The sequence below is a fragment of the Myotis nattereri genome, assembly GCF_964212035.1.
Source record: "Myotis nattereri genome assembly, chromosome: 1".
In the NCBI taxonomy this organism is placed as follows: Eukaryota; Metazoa; Chordata; class Mammalia; order Chiroptera; family Vespertilionidae; genus Myotis; species Myotis nattereri.
The window spans coordinates 154,586,205-154,607,041 of NC_138075.1; the positions used below are offsets into that span (position 1 = coordinate 154,586,205).

The following is a 20,837-nucleotide window of genomic DNA, read 5'->3' on the forward strand; positions in this document are numbered from 1 at the left end:
CGGAGCACTCTCTGACTTCGCTCCTTGAGGAATCTCGAGCAGCTTCTAACAATAAGTGCCCTGTAAGAGAGGTGCAAAGTGCACTTGCTGTCTAAAGGAGGGAGAAATACCATGGGCTTTGAGGGACTCAGGGGAAAGAGAGGTAGCACTTGAGCACCTTTATTTTGATGAAGTTATATTTGCACTGTTGGTTTAAAAGCATCTATCTTATCTAATAAAGAGGGATATGCAAATTGACCAACACTCCATAATGGTCAAATGGCTGTGCCCACAGCGGAGGCAGGGATTCTGTAACACAAGATGGCTGCGCCCACAGCGGAGGCCAAGTTCCCATTATGAGACTTAAGCAATCAGCAGGAACCTGAGGCTGCATGGTGCTGGGCCAGGGCAGGGGACCTCAGGTAGTGCCCCCGCTCTGGCGCTGGGCCATGGGACCTGAAGCCACGCCCCTGCCCAGCGGGGCTTGACAGGGCACCTCAGGCTGTGCCCTCTGCCTGTGGGGCTTGACAGGGGACCTCAAGGCCCACCCCCTGGCCTGGGCCGGGAGACCTCAGGCCACGCTCCCCACTCTGGCACCGGGCCAGGTGACCTGAGGCCGTGCCCCCCACCTGGCAGGACTTGACGGGGGTGGGGCCGGCTGGGTCTGGATCTAGCCCAATGGGGGTGGGGCCAGCCAGGTCTGGGTCTCACGTGATTTCGAGGCGCATGTGGGTGGGTGGGGACTAGACTCTGGTTCCCGTGGCATGCCCTAGACCAGCCGTGGGCAAACTATGGCCCGCGGGCTGGATCCGGCCTGTTCGGCTGTTCTATCCGGCCCGTGGAGCCGAAAGAGCGGAGGGTTCTCTTGCTCTCCCCTCCGCTCCTTCACCAGCAGCAGTGTTAACATGGCAACGTTGGGAAACACAGCCGCAGCTCCTTCTTCTGAGTCCAGTTTAAGAACCCATTGTGGCCCTCGAGTCAAAAAGTTTGCCCACCCCTGCCCTAGACTCTTGACAGGAAGAAGATTTACATATACATTTTACTAATTTTCTTTCATCTCTGACACTTCTATTATAGAGAAAGGGCAAATAGCAATATTAAAATATTTCCTCTAATTAAGTCCCTTTCGATGTGCACAAATTTCGTGCACTAGGCCACTAGTCTATATATATATATATAAAGCCAGTGACCAGAACTCTGTAATGACCAGAACAGCTGGTCACTATGATGCCCACTGTGGCCAGCGAACTGGCCAACCTCCCACAGCCGGCCCCGCCCCTGATTGCCCTCCCCACCCCAGTAGAGGGCAGGGCCAGCTGGCCAACCTCCTTTAGCCCCTACCTCTGGCTGGTCCTGCCCCCGATGGGCTCCCACCACCCCGATTGGCCCGCAGCCCCTTCCCCATCCTGCCCTGCCCCTGATTGTCCCCCCAGTGGGTGGGGTTGGCCGGCCAACCTCCCACAACCCCACCCCCAGCCACTGACCCCTGATCAGCTCCCCCAACCCCATTGAGGGGTGGGGCCAGCCAGCCCACTGCCCATAGCCCCTCCCCACAGCCAGCTCTGCCCCCAATCAGCCCCCCCCAATTGGGGTTGGGGTCCCCTGGCCAATCACCTGTGGTCCCTCCCCCCAGTTGACCCAGCTCTGATTGGCCCTGATCGAGGCGGGCAGGCCGGCCAACCTCCCTGCATCTCCTCCCCATAGGCCCAGCCCCAGCCTGCCCTGAATTGGGCCGGGCCGGCCGGACCCCACCCATCCATGAATTTGTGCACACTGGGCCTCTAGTTATTAATAAAAATAAAGGTGCGGTTAGGATTTTGCTATAGTTTTAAAAATATAATTTTGCAAGAGTGTTAATGCTATTAAAATATACCTTATGCACCTTTTAAGAGATACTCAGAATGGTGTAGTTGATAAGTAATTCTTTTGACATTTCAGTTGGTAGGTCTTATCAGCTTCTATGTGGGTGTCACAAGTACTTTCATCTATTTTGTTTCATTTGAACCTCATTTAACTATTCTGCAAATTCAGTGTGGCAGGTTATTATAATCCCCATTTTTAATGATGAAGGAATCGAGGCTTTTAGTGACTAATACACCTACCAAGTGGAAGAGGTCTTCTGACTCCAAATCTGAATATACCATGCAGCCTTGTAGTGAAATGTTTAATGAAGGGCTCCTGGCTTCCAGTTCAGTGAATCACAGCACATCCTCTCTCAGACCTGAGAGGCAGGTTAACTACAATCTAATTTTTTTAACCTTTAGCTAAAATCAGAAAAGTAATTTTTGACATATAAATACAATAAAAGTGTTAGCTCTGCATCCCAGGTTTGCAGTCATGGCTCAGGTGACACCATTCCAAATGAAAATATAGGCAGCTGTATTAGTACCCAGAAGCCAGGTTGCTCAGTTTAGGTACCCTTCCCCACAGAAGTTAACTTAGCCCCTTCCATGATGGCTTCTTGCCAGAATGCTGGAATATTGGAATATACCAGAACTCTGGAAGCAGAATACAGTGTTCTTCCATTCCCTCCCCTTACCTCTTTCTTTTGCTCCAGTGCCTTTGTTAGATTTCTGCAAACATTTAATCTTTCAACAAGCATTTAAGATTCAGATGAATTTTACAAAATAAATCCATAAATAAAACTCTACCTTTGTCCATATTATCTACTTTTATAAAACAGTTTCTTTTGGGTATTTTTGGTGTTTTCTTGTCTGGTATGCTACATGTAAGAGTTCCTCCATGTGGTCTTATTTTTTAAAAAAAATTTATTTAAATATTTTTTTTTTTTTCAGAGAGGAAGGGAGAGGGAGAGAGAGATAGAAACATCAATGATGAGGTAGAATCATTGATTGGATGCCTCCTGTACGCTCCCTACTGGGGATCAAGCCTGCAACCCGGGCAGGTGCCCTTGGCCTGGAACCGAACCTGGGACCCTTCAGTCCGTAGGTGGACACTCTATCCACTGAACCAAACCAGCTAGGGCATGTGGTCTTTTCTTGCCAAGTTCCACATGAAAGCAAATTCCTAGTGATCTAGGGCTTAGGCTCCTCTACTGCCCACCCAGCCTTACCACTCTGACCTTGCTGTGTTCTCATCCTCCTTTCTTCTTTCAGTATTTGTTGACCATGTACTGTGTGTGTGGCACCGTGCTACATGCAGAGGGTACAGCAGAGGAGAAGATGTAATATTTTCTTACCTTCTTTGACTCTTAGCCATGTGATTAAGACATAACTACCTAGTTGGTTATTTTCAATGCTTCTGTATTTTTAATGCACTGGGGAAGGATAGGATAAAGCCATTCCGTACTTTTTACAGAAAAAAATCCAAGATGCACTGTATGTGTATGAGCTGTTCTTTGCAAATCTGCTGACAGCCTCTATTTTGTACCTTTCCAAAAGCTGAATTTAGCGGTGTATTATAGATTTGGGTGCACAACTAAAGACTTGAGACAAAATTCTAGGTACAATTGCTATAATGTGTTGCTAATGGAGAATATGAGATTTCCTCCTTTGAGATCTTTCTAAAAGCGGACTTGGTTCTCTTATATTTGGGAACCTCGCTCCTATCCCGTGCCCAATGCTGAGATCTGGGGGCTAAGAGGCCGACAGTGTAGTCTTCTCTAGGAATTTACAGTGACTGTTTTGTTTGTCATTGCGTTCTGCTTCTGAGACTTGGAGAAGCTGGTATATATTGTACAGGGGATGATGGATGAGTTTGTTTTTGAAAAGTTATAGCCAACTCATGATTTTTATGGGAGCATAAATGCCTGGCTAAAGTCAAGTAAAAGATGCCAGATCTCAATTTATCCACTACTGGCAACTTCCTTTTGAAAGAGTATTTTATGATCAGGGCTTCTAGAAAGTATAAGTTGAAAAAAAAGTCTTTTTAGGATCTTATTTTTGGATTTTTTTCTTAAATTTTGAGGAAGAAATGCTAAGAAACTATGAAATGACTAAAAGTTGATGTGAAGGTAGAGAAGAAGAAAAGGGTTGGCTAAGTGGTCCACAGTCACTGTATTCCTGAAAATTAAGAATAATTTTCTGGCTAGCTTGTAGAATTGATAGTAACTAACAAGTGTCCCATTTCTTTTGCCAATTGGTGTAATACAGTGAGACGGTTTAAGCGGAAGCATCTTACAGCCATCGACTGCCAACGTTTGTCTCAAAGTCACTTGGCTGTGACCCAGCCCTTCGGTCAAAGATGGACAAACAGAGACCCGAACCATGGTCTCTATCCTAGACCCAGAACAAAAAGAGGGACTAGGGGTATGTCTTCCAAAAATATACCTTGCATTTAGAATCTGTAGTGTGTGTGGCTTTTGAATGTCTCCCAGTATTTGTAAGTATTATTGTAGTGATTTTGTAGTCCTGTTGCAACATTTTGACACTTTTTTCATTATTTGCGCATTTTCCATGAAAATTGCTTCCTATTGTAAGTGGTTGGTAAAGGCCCCAGGAAAACATGACTGAATGAATTCCATGAGCTTGCTTAATTATATCATGGTAGAAAACACATACCAATATCACCACTATTCTAATCTAGAACCATTTTGATTTCTAGACTCTGCAGTAATCTTCTTTGTTCAATTGCCAGTAGGTCCATTGTATCATTATCTTTCTCCAAAATGTTCCCTCATTCAGTGATTTCGTGGTAGACTGTGTCCTTGGTTACCTCAGACCTGGACTGCTGCAGTAACACTTTTCCTTGCCTTTAGATTTTATTTCTTTCAAACCAGGTGGAACACACATCAAGACAATATTCTTGAGTACCATTTCCTGTCATGTAACTGTCACTCAAGAACCAACAGCGAAATGTCCCCATTACTATTATGGACCCAAGCTCAAACTTGCCATCACCTGATATTTATTATTTATTACATGCAAGTTCTGTATCATTTCCCTATATGCCAAATGAATTCCAACTTTTAAAAAAATTAATTTTTTTCAAGAAAAACTTTTAAATATGTTATATGCAATAAACATTAATATTTCAAGAAAAATGATTTTAAATATGTTACATGAAATAAACATTAATATTTCACGAAAAACGATTTTAAATGTTACCTGCAATAAACTTAATATTTCAAGAAAAATGATTTTATATATAATATTACATGCAATAAACATTAATATTTTGAGGAAAAAAGATTTTAAGTAAAATATTACCAATCATCTTTTAATAATAGATGTATGATCCAGATTGCCTTATTTCCCTTTGATATATAATTTCATCATCCAACTTAAATCTTATCCAGTTGTCTTTAAATATTGTGTTTTTATCACTTCTGGAAGTGCCATAACCAATTTATGAGGCAGTTTTAAACTAACTGGTTATATTTTGTTTGTTTTGTGTAGATAAGTCAACTTCTCTATTGTGAATTCTTTTTGATAAAGACTGTTAGCATGTGTATGTTTCAATGGGGTGTCCTAGCACTGAGCATGTAGTAGACTCTTAATAGATATTGCTGTGATTAAATTCTCACAATTAGAAAATACCAAGATTTAACCCAGGCCTGTTAACTTCAAATCTGGGTTTTTATCACATTACCCCAGAAACAGTTATAGTTTTATTTTCCTAACATAGAAAAAAAAATTAAATTCTTTTAAAGGCCAAACCTAGGATTTTTTTCCATTTTTTTCAGAATGTTACAAAAACATTCTAAAATGATTTTTTAAAATATATTTTAAACACATTTTTAAAAAATATATTTTTATTGATATTAGAGAGGAAGGGAGAGGGAGAGAGAGATAAAAACATAAATGATGAGAGAGAATCATTGATTAGCTGCCTCCTGCATGCCCCACACTGGGGATCGAACACGCAACCCAGGTATGTGCCCTGATTGGGAATTGAACTGTGACCTCCTGGTTAATAGGTCAATGCTCAACCACTGAGCTATGCAGGCCAGGCAAGGCTAAACTTAGTTTTGTCCCACTCTCTTATTTCCAAAGTAAAAATTCTGGCTACAGTCATTTCAGAAAGGAACCATGTATTTTGTTGTATATTGATAAAGTGTTCATTGGCATTTTACAATAATTTATAAGAGTTTAAAGTGCAGTAATGATGTATGAAATCACCTTTTGATTCCCCTTAGTGCCTGAAAAGTCTTTGAGGTCAGGGACTATATTGTGCCATGCCAGCACAGCCAAGGGTGAACCTGAGGAGGGGCAGTGAAGGATTAAAGAAGACAGACAGGAGAATACAGCTGGGGCTAGGTGGAATCACTGTGCCTGGATAAGGAAACAGTGATCCAGCCTGTAAGCCAAAGCTTTATTTTATAGTCAGAGCACACAAAGCAAAACAAGAGAAGTGGTCAACATGTTTACAATGTTTTTGTGAGTTTCACCTTGTTTTGGTAGCACTTGCTGCACCTCCCACAGTCCATTAGCTACTTAGGAAGGAGCAAGGGAGAACTATAAGGTCAAGCTTAACCATGCCAGGAGGGCTCTGCCCTCCAAGCTGGGACTTGTTTGTGGCCCTGCCACAGGTCAGTCCGAGGCTTAACTCTATAGCCACTCCCTACACTATATCATTTTTCATTTTATTTTTGTCTTAGAATCGTAGGTGCTTATGAATAAATGTATAAATTAGATTAGATACCACTCTAATAATCTGAAGAGAATTCCAAGTCCTTTCTTTTTATTTTAAAATAAATTAACGTGTCAGCTGCACAGGAAGAAATGAAAATAAAACGGTTCTAACTCTGTCACTTGGGAGAGTGGGTTTTACTGAATCCTGATAACCTGAAGCATTTTTCTTTCTACTTAAGCAAACTTAGATTTTTTTTATTATAAGAGCAAGCTAGGAGGTGTGAATTTTTATAGGTGGATGTGTGAGTGAATGTGGACAGTTGTTTGCTTTGCCCATTCATATGTTCAGTTTGTATATATTACAAAGTATAATATCGTCCTCACACTATCTGAAGACTGGTTTCTGTCATTCCATATGTGTGTCTAACTATATGATGGAGCCAGATCTAAATGTGTTGTTGTTTTTTGAGGGGGGGGGGGGCTGTTTAAGCTCTTTATATAATCATTTAGCCAATAACTATATTCTTGTCTCTTAATTGAAATTAGTTTGTATCATTTGGGTTAACAACGGGTCAGCAGTCATTATTAATTTCTTGTTACTCTTTTTGGGTTCTCTGTGCAGGTCAAGGATGTCAAAGGTACATCACTGAATTCTTCCCAGCTGGCCAGCAGCGGTGTACCAATGACATGGCTAAAAGCAATTCTGTGGGCCAGGACAGCTCTAAGGACTCAGAGGGTGAAATGATGTTTGTTACAGAAAGCAATTGTGCCCTCTCTCAGGAGGATGATGGAGAAGCAAGACTGGGCTCGTCAGGCTCTGCTCTGCTGGTAAGGAAGCGCTCTCGGTCCTTTGAGGATGAGAGGAATCAAGCTACAGGGACCAGTCACTGGCATGGGGTTTCTAAAAAACCCCCACAGCATTATTTGCCCCTGTCCTGCACAAAGGCCAGGGAAGCTAGACTGGAAACAGAGGGCTTTTTGTCATGGCTCTCTGCAGAGACTGAAGAACCCAGCCAAGAAGTGGAGAACATGGATCATGATCCCATTCCTGACTCTTACTATGGACTTCTTGGAACCTTGCCCTGCCAGGAACCCCAGAGCCATATCTGCAGCCTTCCCAGCGAAGTCCTAAGGCACATTTTTGCTTTCCTCCCTGTGGAAGATCTCTATTGGAATCTGTGCTTGGTGTGCCATCTTTGGAGGGAGATAATTAGTGATCCACTGGTATGTAAAACACTTGGAGTTCTCTGATGTTTTCTCTAAAAATAAAAAGATTAGCTTCCCTAATACACACTTCTTTTTTTTCTTCAATCTTTATTGTTGAGAGTATTACAGATGTCTCTTCTTTTTCTGCCCATTGCCCCACTTCCACATTGTTCCCACCCTGCCCCAGGCCTTCACCACCCTGTTGTCTGTGTCCATAGGTAATGCATATATGCATATAAGTTCTTTGATTAAGCTCTTCCCATCCTTTCTCCCCTCTTCCTTCTGAGATTTATCAGTCTGTACCATGTTGCCATGTCTCTGGTTCTACTTTACTCATCAGTTGATTTTGTTTATTAGATTTCTTGTTCATTTATTTTGATTTTTAGATTCCATTGTTGATAGATATATATTTATTTCCATTTTATTGTTCATATATACATATTTTTCCTTCTTCTTAAAGAAGACCCTTCAACATTTCATGTAATACTGGTTTAGTGGTGATGAACTCCTTTAGCTTTTTCTTATCTGTGAAGCTCTTTATCTGTCCTTCAATTCTAAATGATAGCTTTACTGGGGTAGATTAATCTTGGTTGTAGGTCCTTGTTATTCATTACTTTGAATATTTCTTGCCACTCTCTTCTGGCCTGCAAAGTTTCTGTTAAGAAATCAGCTGACAGACATATGGGTGCTCCCCTGTAGGTAAGTAACTGCTTTTCTATTGCTGAGTTTAAGATCCTCTCTTTGTCTTTAACCTTTGCCATTTTAATTATGATGTATTTTGGTATGGGATTCTTTGGGTTACTCTTGTTTGGGACTCTGTGTTTCCTCAGAGACTATTTATTTCACTAGGTCTATTTCTTTCATCAGGTAGGGGAAGTTTTCTGTTATTATTTCTTCAAATAAGTTTTCAATATCTTTCTCTTCTCTGGCACCCCCATAATGCAAATGTTGGTATGCTTGAGGTTGTCCCAGAGGCTCCTTACATTATCTTCATATTTTTTTATTCTTTTTTCTTTTGCTCTTCTGATTGGGTTTTTTGCTTCCTCATCAGATCACTGATTTGATTCTTGGCATCCTCTGCTCTACTGTTGAATCCCTGTAAATATTTCTTTATTTAGTTAGAGTATGCTTAATTCTGGACTGGTCCTTTTTCATGTCTTTGATGTTCTCACTAATGTTCTTGAAATTCTCACTAAGTCCCTTGAAGTTTTATTAAGATCCTTGAGGATCCTTATAATGATTGTTTTGAACTCTGTATCTAGTAGTTTGTTTGCTTCCATTTATTTTATTTTATTTTTATAATTAAATCTTTATTGTTCAGATTATTACAGTTGTTTCTCTTTTTTCCCCCATAGCTCCCCTCTACCCAGTTCCCACCCCACCCACTCCCCCCCCCACCCCCCGCCACTGTCCTCATCCATAGGTGCACGATTTTTGTCCAGTCTTTTCCCAATCCCCACCACCCCTTTCCCCCACAAGAATAGTTAGTCCACTCCCTTTCTATGCCCCTGATTCTTTTATAATCACCATTTATTCTGTTCATCAGATTATTTATTCACTTGATTTTTAGATTCACTTGTTGATAGATGTGTATTTGTTGTTCGTAATTTGTATCTTTACCTTTTTCTTCCTCTTCCTCTTCTTAAAGGATACCTTTCAGCATTTCATATAATCCTGGTTTGGTGGTGATGAACTCCTTTAGCTTTTCCTTATCTGTGAAGCTCTTTATCTGACCTTCAATTCTGAATGATAGCTTTGCTGGATAAAGTAATCTTGGTTGTAGGTTCTTGATATTCATCACTTTGAATATTTCTTGCCACTCCCTTCTGGCCTGCAAAGTTTCTGTTGAGAAATCAGCTGACCGTCGTATGGGTACTCCCTTATAGGTTACTGACTTTCTTTCTCTTGCTGCTTTTAAGATTCTCTCTTTGTCTTTTGCCCTTGGCATTTTAATTATGCTGTGTCTTGGTGTGGTCCTCTTTGGGTTCCTTTTGTTTGGGGTTCTCTGTGCTTCCTGGACTTGTAAGTCTATTTTTTTCACCAGGTAGGGGAAGTTTTCTGTCATTATTTCTTCAAATAGGTTTTCAATATCTTGCTCTCTCTATTCTTCTGGCACCCCTATAATTCAGATGTTCATACGCTTGAAGCTGTCCCAGAGGCTCCTTACACCATCTTCGTATTTTTGGATCATTTTTTCGTTTTGCTTTTCCGGTTGGGTGTTTTTTGCTTCTTCGTATTTCAAATCTTTGGCTTGATTCTTGCGATCCTCTAGCCTGCTGTTGGAACTCTGCATAATATCCTTTATTTCAGTCAGTGTATGTTTAATTTCTAGTTGGTCCTTTTTCATACCCTTAATGGTCTCACTAGATTTCTTGAGGATCTCACTACATTTATTGTCAGTCTCACCTGTCTTTTTGAGGGTCTTACTAAATTTGTAGGCGGTTTCTAGAAAGTTCTTGAAAACCTTAAAAGTGTGGTTTTGAACTCTATATCCAATAGTTTGCTTTCCTCCATTTCTGTCATTTGTGTCCTGTTACTTTGTCTCTGCATTTTGGCTGCTTCCCTGTGTCGGTAGAGTGGCTTTCTGTGCTAAGTGTCCTATAGGGCCCAGTGGCTCAGCCTCCCCAATTACCTTAGGTAGACATTCTTGGTGCACCACCTTGTGGGCTTCGTGCACAGTCTTGTTGAAGTTAAGTCTTGACTGTTGTAGGTAACACTGGGAGGGATTGACCTCCAGGCCAATTGGCTGTGAGAATCAGCTATGTCTGCAGTGGGAGAACTTCTGTGCTAGAGACACTTCTCCAGGACAAGACTTGCTTCAGTGGGGCTTTGGTGCTCACTGAGTCTGCCCCCTGAGTGTGTCCTTTATGGATCCGAGGAGCTGCAATCTGGATGGTCCCACTCTGACCACCAGGCACATTGGTTCCTGGATCTCTCAGGAGGTGCTAATCTAGCCTCTGCCTGAGGCTACCCATCAGAAGCCAGGTGTGAAGCAATGCAAGTTGCCCTGGGGCCTTGGGCTAGCTGCAGTTTGTTAAGTAATTTTCAGATTGCAAAGGGCCAGGCCTTTCATATGCAAAAGCCTCCGTGGACGGCTTGGGCGAGGCAGGGTCCCAGGGGATCAACAGGGCGGATGGAGCGAGCAGTTATGGCTGCTCTCAGGCTTGCCCGCTCCCGGCATCGCAATCGCTGCGAGCACCTCTGAGAGAAAGCTGCCCTCAAGTTCCGACCGATGCCAGACAGTCCCGTTTCTCCCGTATGAGTCTGGGTCCCCAGAGACTCGCCTGGAACTGGAGCGCAGAGCTTGAGACTCCCTCCCGATTGAAAAAGACAACCATGTCCTTAACCGCCAGCCCTCTCCACATGCACCTCCGCACCTTTGTATTTTACTTCCTCACCGCACCTCCTCTGAGTCTTAGTATGCTTTTCTCTTTTCTTCTAGTTGTAGAATTTCCACTCAGCCAGCCTTCCTGTGGTTCTGGATGATGTCCGTTCCATCTTTTAGTTGTATTTTTGAAGCGGTTGTGCAAGGCAGCAATCTCCGGTGTTTACCTATGCCGCCATCTTGGTTTCCTCCTGTTTTCTTCCATTTAATTTAGTTCTTTTTCTTTAGATATTTTCTGTTCTTTCATTTGTAACATGTTCCTTTGTCTCTGCATTTGGCTACTTTGATGTTTTTGTTTCTGTGTATTATAGTGGTTCTCAACCTTCCTAATGCCGTGACCCTTTATTACAGTTCCTCATGTTGCGGTGACCCCCAACCATAAAATTATTTTTGTTGCTACTTCATAACTGTAATTTTGCTACTGTTACGAATCGTAGTGTAAATATCTGATATGCAGGATGTATTTTCATTGTTACAAATTGAACATAATTAAAGCATAGTGATTAATCACAAAAACAATATGTAATTATATATGTGCTTTCTGATGGTCTTAGATGACCCCTGTGAAAGGGTCATTTGACACCCAAAGGGGTCCCAACTCACAGGTTGAGAACTGCTGATGTATTAGGTAGAGCTTCTGTGCCTCCTGGAGTTGGTAGAGTGGTTTGTGTAGTAGGTGTTCTGTATGGCCCAGTGGCTCAGCCTCCCTAGTCACCTGATCTGGGCACTCTAGGTTGGACCCCTATATGGGCTGTGTGCACTGTCTTATTGTAGTTGAGCCTTGATTACTATTGGTGTCACTGGGAGGAATTTACCTCCAGGCCAATTGGCTGGCTGTGAGGACCAGCTGCAACTACTGTTGTTCAGGGAACACCCCTATGGTGTAGGACTTGCTTTAGTGGGGCTTTGGTGCTTACTGAATCTGCCCCTTGAGTGTGTTGCTTGTGGATGTGTAAAGTAGTAATCTGGTGTTGTCTGAAGCTATCCACTGGGAACACTGGCTCTGGGGCCTTCTGGGAGGTGCAAAGTCAACCACTGCCTGGGGCCACCTGTCAGGAACTACAGAGCAATCTGCAGATGGCTGCTACTTGTATCGGGCTTAGAAGCGCCCAGGTGAGGCCAAGCTGTGAAACAAGGCAAGCTGGTAGTGCTGGGTCTTGGACCTCTTATTGACAGGTATGGGGCGCTCTGACACCAGATGCTGCTTGTTTGAGAAATTTTAGGAGAGTCTGAACCCTGAGACAGGACAAGCCATTCATATGGAAAAGCTACTGCAAATAGCTTGGATGGGGCTACAAATTGGGTGGGGCAGGGTCTCAGGAAATCACTGGGGTGGAGCAAACAGTTTGAGCCAGGTTGATGGAGACTCAAATATGGTTGCCAGTCAGCTCTGCAGTGGCAGAGGTCTTAGCATAGGAATAATGGACTCTGAACAATGAACCCTGTGTGGGAACCCCCAAGTTCTTGCCCCTATTCCAGACAGTCCAATTCTCCATATGTCTCTGGGTCCTCCCCAAGCCGCTGCCCCAGTGCTGGAGCTCAGAGGGAGTGAGTCTGAGTAAGTCTGTGCCTGGGCCTTTTAAGAGGAACTGCCTGGGACTCTGGCAGCCTCCATATCATTCAGCCATAATCCCTGCTGGTTTTCCTAGTCTGAAGTTATGGGATGTCTCTTCCCAGTACTGGAACCCTGAGTTGGGGATCTGGTGTGATGCTGGGGACCCCTTGCTCCTCCCAGGAGGCCTCCACAGCTGAGATATCCCTCCCAAATAAAAATTGCCACATGTGGGTATCAGACCAGCTCATTCTGCACCTCTGCCCCTACTATTAGTCTCAATGTGTTTTTTTCTTTATTTCTCTAGTTATAAAACTTCCATTCAACTAGATTTCAGGTGGTTCTGAATGATGGTTGTTCTGTATTTTAGTTGTAATTTTGATGTGGTTTTGGGGGGCAGTGAGTATCAGCATTTACCTACGCCCCTATCTTGATTCTTCAATAATACTTCTGATTATAGTGTTTAGTTTCCATTTGCCTCCAGAATAATATCCAAATTCCCTGGAGGCAGGTAAGACTTTCCATGTTTGTCCCACTTTATTATCCCAGCCTCATTGCTCACTTCTCAACACACCCTTGTGTTCTATCCACAACGCGTGATTTGTTGCATTCCAACCAAAGACTGCATATTTCTTTACACGTGTTGTCCTAACACCCCTACTCACACCCATATGTAAAGGTTCTTCATATCTGTTTTGGTATGCTGTGTTTTGTTTTCATTTGTCTCAAGGTATTTTTTAATTCTTCATGATTTCTTTTTTGACCTATTGCTTGTTTTAAGAGTGTGCTGTTTAATTTTCATGTATTTGTGGGGGTTTTCTTTTCTTTTTCTGCTACTGATTTCTCATTTCATTCCACAGGAATTGAAAAAGATACTTTCTATAATTTCAATCCTTTAAAATTTGTTAAGATCTGTTTTGTGCCCTAGCATGTGATCACTTTTGGAAAATGTTCCATGTTCACTTGAGAAGACTGTATTCTACTGTTGTTGGGTGGAGTGTTCTGTGTAGGTCTGTTAAGTTCAATGAAATGATTGTTTCCTAATTGCTCTTCTGACTGGTTGTGCTATCCATTTTTGAAATGGAGTATTGAAGCCTCTATTGCTATTACATTGCTGTCTGTTTCTTCCTTCTATTCTGTTGGTGTTTGTTTCCTAGATTTAGGAGCTCTGTTGTTAGTACATATATACTTATAATTGTTATATCTTCTTGGTTAATTGGACCTTTTGTCATTGTATAGTCTTCTTATAATATAATTTCTGACTTAGTGTCTCTCTTGTCTGATATTAGTATAGACACAGCTTTCATTTTTTTAATCATCATTGGAACTCTGAGCAATTGTGTGCTGATGTTTCGATAGTGAAATTGAAGTACTAGCTTTTCCCAGATTCTATGTTAAGTTAGTGTTCCAACCAAAACCAAGACCTAGTTCTCCTAATTTCCAACCAAAATTTGTGTAATGTTTGTACCCTATTTGCTCAGCTTTTGAATTGTGAGTTATAATTGCCTTTTTAAAACAATATGTTTTTATTGATTTGAGAAAGAGAAAGAGAAACATCAACATCGATTGGCTGCCTCCTATATGCCACCTGCTGGGGATTGAGGCATAAGCCAGGTATGTGCCCTGACCTGCTATTGAACTGATGACCTCCTGTTTCATGGATCAACACCCAATCACTGAACCATACCAACTAGGGATAATTGCTTTTTAATTGGTAGAAGGCAATCCACATGTTTGTGGCCTAATCTCTCTAATAGCCATTGCCTACAAGTTATTTTGGATTTTTTTCAACTATATAGTTCATTCCTTGGAAAAAGCTGTATCATCGATACCTGATGAATGAAGAGCAAGCTGTCAGCAAAGTTGATGGCATCCTATTGAACCAGGGTATTGAGAAAGAGTCGGATCTTTGTGTGCTGAACCTCATCCGGTGAGTTGCTTTTCTCCTTTGAAGAAGACAGATTCTGAAGTCCTTTGGCATATATAATCACTTAGGATCATCTTTCTCATGGACTCCTCTGTGAATGTCTTACAGCTATACAGCCACCACTAAATGCTCCCCAAGTATGGATCCTGAAAGGGCTCTGTGGAGTCTGAGGGATCACCACCTCCTTCCTGAGGCAGAGGCCTGTGTGCGTCAACACCTCCCTGACCTTTACATCACTGCTGCAGTAAGTGAAGAGGCTGTGGGGAATTTTTGGGCAAAGTGACACGTTTTTCTTATTGGAAGAAAAGTGTCTTGGTGATTAAGTTTGGCCAAAGGTTATTTTAGATTTATTTTAAAAATCTTTCTTTAATCTCTGTTTTGAAGCCTTAATCCTGTCATTGGTCCCATTAGAGAAGTAAAAGTCCACATTGTTGTAGATTCTTAAATCTGGAAGTAATTTTAAAAAGTATTCAGTTCAGCCCTGGCCAGCATGGATCAGTGATTAGAGCATTGGCCCTTGTACCAAAGGGTCTTGGGTTTGAATCCCGTCAAGGGCACATACCTGGGTTGCAGGTCCCATTCCCTGCACTGGTCTGGGCGCATATGGGCGGCAACCAATGTGTCTGTCTGTCTGTCTGTCTCTCTCTTTCTCTCTCACCTGCCTTCCTTCCACTCTCTAAAAATCAACAGGAAAAATATCCTTGGATGAGAATTAACAAAAAAACACACATACACACGCACACACAAAAAACCCCCTCTAGTGCATATTTAGAGAATGGCCTCGGTCCCAGCATTGCCATTCTGCTGCCGAGAATGAGTAATGAAGTATGTGACTGCATAAGTCAGAATTGCTCAATAATTTATTTACAAGATTTGTTCTCAGAAGATATCAGAGATCCTGTCAAGATTTAAAAAAACAACAACCCAAAACATTCAGTTCAGCCCTGACCGGTGTGGCTCAGTTGCTTGAGTGTCTTCCTGTGCACCAATATGTCGCCAGTTCGATTCCTGGTCAGGGCACATGCCCAGATTGCGGGCTTGATTCCCGGTAGAAGGTGTACAGGAGGCAGCAGATTGATGTTTTTCTCTCACATCAATACTTCTCTCTCTTTCTATTCTTCTCCCTCCCTCCCCCCCCCCCAAAATAAATAAATAAATAAAAACATTGAAAAAACACATTCAGTTTAATGTTCCATTCCGTTGAGGAATCCTTAACAGAGGATGGTTATCTAACCTCTGAACACTTTGATTAATAAGGATTTCTTTACAGGGCAGCCCATTCCATCAACAAAGTGGGTTATATGAGGACCAGAGAAATTCAGGGTCTTGTTACAGATGTATAATGAGTTAATGAGAAGCTGGAAATAGTCCTGAGTTTTCTGACTTGTGGCTTCTCATTTAGATCATGGATTTTCAAATTTTATTTTGGAAGCTCGGTGCAACCTCAACCTGTATTCTGCAGCCAGTAGAGGACTGAAAACCCATCCATGTGCATTTCTCTTTCTGTTTTCAGTGAAGTGATTGTTGATGATGGTGGAGTGAGTTTTCTTTCACAGGATGGTTATAGTGAGAGGTGTAGGGAATGTACTTTTATTGGAATGCATTTTTTAAACAGAGAGACTTGTAGTAAAGTTAACAATGATAAAGATATATGTCCCATTATTGACTATTTCCATGTTAGTGAACATTTTCTTAGATGTTACTAAGTGGAGCATACTGTGTTGTAATAATAGATTTTCAATGATTTATTTCATATTTATTTAACTTAATATTTAATCATTATTTAATAATAACATACAGTGAGTAGTAAATTAATATCTTAATGCCAGAGAATTGTCAGTCTTGACTTCCCTCCTAAAGAATGCTGTCTTCTTTTGTATCTCCCATCTTTTGTGCCTCCCAAGTAGGCACCCATTTAATAGTGATACTGTTGTGACTCTGTTGAGTATCTGTGAATCTGAGAGCTCATACTGATGTGGAGAAGAAGGGTGGGGAGGTGAGAGCATCATTTCAATGCTAGAGTCTATGTAAAATATTTAATACATGTTATTTAGTTGCACTAAGCACTCAAATCCAGACTTGATTAGGAGAAAGGAATATAGCCTTGGTTGGTGTGGCTCAGTTGGTTGGGCATTGTCTTATGCATGAAGAGGTTGCTGGTTCGATTGCTAGTCAAGGACACATGCCCTGTTGCTGGCTCCATTCCTGATAGGGGTTGTATAGGAGGCAGCCAGCCAGTGTTGCACTCTCACATCATTGTTTCTCTCTCTTCCTTTCCCTTCCTCTCTCTCTAAAACTCAATAAACTATTTTAAAAAATATATACCATACTTTAAAAAAAAAAGAAGAAGAAGAAAGAATCCAGAAAGGTTGCCATTATTTCCCAGATATCATTTGGGAAGTTTGTATTCATTTCAGACAATCTGTGGATGGCACCTGATCCCCAGCCTTGGGTTTTTTCACCAGTTGTCTGATGTGATCTTTATTAATTGTGACCTGTGTTTTGGGGTCTTTTTTCCCTTCCTTGTCCGTTTCCCTCTAGGGTGTCAATGTGTGGGCTTTGGTAGCAGCCATTGTTCTCCTCTCCAGTAGTGTGAATGACATCCAGCAGTTACTCTTCTGCTTCAGAAGACCAAGCTCCACTGTGACAATGCCAGACATCACTGAGACCTTATACTGCATCGCCGTGCTTCTCTATGCCATGAGGGAGAAGGGAATCAACATCAGCAATCGGTAAAGTGGTGGGAGGGAGAATGAAAACTCCGATAGAGTGAAAGGTCCTAGACATGCAACAAGTCCCAACTCTGCCACTTGCACACTAGGCAAGCCATAAAACTCACACAGCTCAGTTTTGTTACCTAGTGAGGAGAGACAGATACTGCATAAGTAAATATGTTAAACAAGAACATTTTACTGAGTGATTAGTAGTGCAAAGAAAAAAAACCAGAGTGATAGGCAAGGGAAATGAGGAGTACTACCTTAGATTGGGTGAGAAAAAGCTTCTCTGAGGAAGTAACATCTGAATTGAAACCTGAATGTCAGGAAGAGCTGGCCATTTTTGGGGAGAGAGCATTTTAGCAGAAGGAATAGATAACTTAAGGGCCCAAAGATGGTAATGGATTTAGTATATACAAAGAACAGAGAAGTTTAATGACAAGTATGTGGTGAATAAGAGGGAAACTGGTATATGATTATGAGAAGTCTGCAGTGACCAGATGAAGGAAAATGTTGTGTAGACCAGGTAAGGAGTTAGATGAAATTTAAGGTATGAAGCGCAGCTCCTGGAAGGCCCTGGCATGGAGATAGGCAGTGTGACAGTGCAGAAGATCCAGGAGAACCAGACGTTCTAGAGAGGATATTCGGATTTCCTTTCTGGAATTAGTGAGACTTAGGAGGAACATGGGATGGCACTAGATGAACTGTGGCCAGTCAGTCATGGTAAAGTTCAAGGATGGAACATTTAGTCTCCAGGAATGTCAGAGTATTTGCTGTGTTTCTGAGATACATTTCAATTCATTCATTAAATATCGCTTATGTTGTTCCCACTCCATGGCATTGAGATGTGGAAGAAGGAGCTTCATGACATAATTCAGACAAGACAAATACACAAATGATGAATAATGACCATAAATGCAAATATGAACCTACAAATTATCTGCACGTTTACATGAACCTAGATGAGGAATGGGAAACATGTATGTTGTGTTTATATCATTTTTTTCCTGCTTTACCTGGGAGGTAATCTTTTATTTTTCCACTTGTAGCAAGGATTGCTATCAAATTCCATTCATTGGGCTAGAGACCCTTGTGGTGTAAACGAAAAACTTGCCCCTCACATACACTTGTGAGTTCATTATTCTCAACTCCAAGCTCTAACAGTATACAGTCCTGGGAGATAATATTTTTTTATTTTTATTTTTTATTGATTTTAGAGAGGAAGGGAGAGGGAGAGAGAGAGAGCTATAAACATCAATGATGAGAGAGAATCATTGGTTGGTTGCCTCCTGCACACCCTCCACTGGAGATCGAGCCCACAACCCAGGCACGTGCTCTTGACCGAAATGGAACCCAGGACCCTTCAGTCCACAGGCCAACACTCTATACACTGAGCCAAACCAGCTAGGGCTTGGGCGATAGAAGGAGATGAGTTTGGGCTCATGTGAACATAAGAGAGATTTGGAGTGACTTGTGATGGGACATGTTTAACGATGTCCAGTGCCTCTGTTGAGTGCACTCTGTTGTCTTTGGTTCTTATTGGTGACTTGGAGCATGTTTTGTTTTCTAGTTCTTGGTAATCATATCTTGTTAGCTGTGTAGCACCCTTCCTTTGGAACCTAAAAAGATAGAAAGTGCTTCATGCTTCTATCTAAACCAATATCACCTCACAGGGAGCAACGGAGGCTCACAAAGATAAGACTACGTTACATTGATGTTGAACAAGAATCTCACTAGGAGCGGAATTTACATTTGTTTTTAACTGATTCATATTGTTTTTGTGATTATTTGTCTCTATGGTCGCAGCTAATGCCTTTTCCCCAAAGAGCATGCCCTGGTCTCTGTCCTTTTGCCATTGCACTCTGGAGCCAGGGTCTTTTCCAGAACTGTGCTCTCTAAGAGGGCTTTGGTCAGCTCTAGGTATATTTAAATTATTTTATTTCCTTATAAAATGGTGGTAATTTTTTATTTTTATTTTTATTTTTTGAAATGGTAAAGAATCTAAATACAACCGAGGAAAAATAAGATACAGATTATGACTTAATTTGATACTCTCTAAATCTGCTTTTTTCCTGTTAGGATTCATTACAACATCTTCTATTGCCTGTATCTTCAGGAGAATTCCTGTACTCAGGCCACAGAAGTTAAAGAGGAAACATCGGTTTGGCCAGGGTATGTATATAGATAAGTAAGAGAGAGAGAGGGAGAGAGGTTTTCCATTCTTGACTCTTTCTCATACTTAAGGAGGAGAGGTGTTTTGTTTTAACAATTTTATTGAGGTATAATTTCCATAAAATTCACCCATTTTAATTTTACAATTCAATGATTTTTAGTAATTTTACTGAGTGTGCAATCAATATCATAATCTAATTTTAGAACATTTTTATCACCCCAAAAGGGAGATCTTTTCTTTGGTTAAATTTTGTTCATCTGATTTGCCTGTTTGGTTTTTGATAGTCTATCATCTGGTCTTTTCAATTCCATTGTGTTTTTCTAATTTCTCTTCTGTAATGGTTATAGCAGGAAAACAACCATCCAACTTACACATGAACAACAGCTGATTCTGAACCATAAGATGGAACCTCTCCAGGTGGTAAAAATTATGGCATTTGCAGGTAAGGGAGCTCGCCAATACTGGAATAGAGAGTCAGGTTCTTTACTTATTACTGCATCCCCCTTCCCTATTACCTGCCAGAGTATCTTTACCTGGATTTGTTATTGAACTACTTCAATGAAATAATCTAAAAAGCAGTTGCCAAGTAAATCTTGGTTTCTCTTACCACACCGGGGAGCATCCACATTCCTGGTGAGACAAATAGTTCATAGGAATTAGTTTTCAGAGTAATTACCAAAGGGATTGATCCAACCCGTCATTTATCATCATATATGCTCAACCACTGATTGCTTATGGACGGGCAGGTCACATTAGTCTCCTTTCAGAGTTTCAGTAGCTCCTGATTTCTGTTGGGTGAAGTCTAGAAGGCCCTTCCACCATTTGGTTCTAACCTACATTCCTAAATATATTGTCGACTCTTCTCATGCCTCAGTCAGCTCATTGTCCTTACAGTTTCTTAAAGTACTTAGTGATCTTTTTTCTGAACCTTTGGTCATGCTATTTTCCTACCTGGAATTTCTTTCCGGTTTTTTTCTGCCTACATATCTTACTAAAAACAACAATAGCCATTTCTTAAATGCCTGTCATGTGCCTGGCACTGTGATAATCCTAACAGCATTCTGTAAGGTTAGTTACTTATCGCTGTTTTATAGATGCGGATTTGAAGCTCAGAGAAATTAAAATTACTAGCCCTAGGTTAAATAAACAAATAAGTGATAGAAGTAGAATTACTAGGTGTACTGGTTAATAATGCGGATTTTTTCAATAGATGGAGTTACACATATGTTGATATGTATGCGATTTGATATGTATGCTGTTTTGTTGTATTGCTCCTTCAGATTACAACTTGTTCCGATCGAAAGCACACACGCTTTCTGAGCAGCACTTCAAAACATACAAAGAAGTGGAAAATTGGGTCTCTGAATG

The 20,837-nt window shown here is 41.4% G+C and overlaps 1 protein-coding gene across 1 annotated transcript in view; it reads left to right on the forward strand.

The window, feature by feature from the left end:
* Positions 1-20,837, forward strand: part of FBH1 (F-box DNA helicase 1) — a 61,923-nt gene that overhangs the window by 6,829 nt on the left and 34,257 nt on the right. Inside the window, exons 2-8 of the mRNA XM_081091077.1 lie at positions 4,092-4,247; positions 7,135-7,736; positions 14,455-14,585; positions 14,691-14,826; positions 17,124-17,314; positions 19,376-19,468; positions 19,817-19,911. Coding sequence (XP_080947203.1) covers positions 4,092-4,247; positions 7,135-7,736; positions 14,455-14,585; positions 14,691-14,826; positions 17,124-17,314; positions 19,376-19,468; positions 19,817-19,911 — 1,404 coding nt within the window. The remainder of the gene's footprint in view (positions 1-4,091; positions 4,248-7,134; positions 7,737-14,454; positions 14,586-14,690; positions 14,827-17,123; positions 17,315-19,375; positions 19,469-19,816; positions 19,912-20,837) is intronic.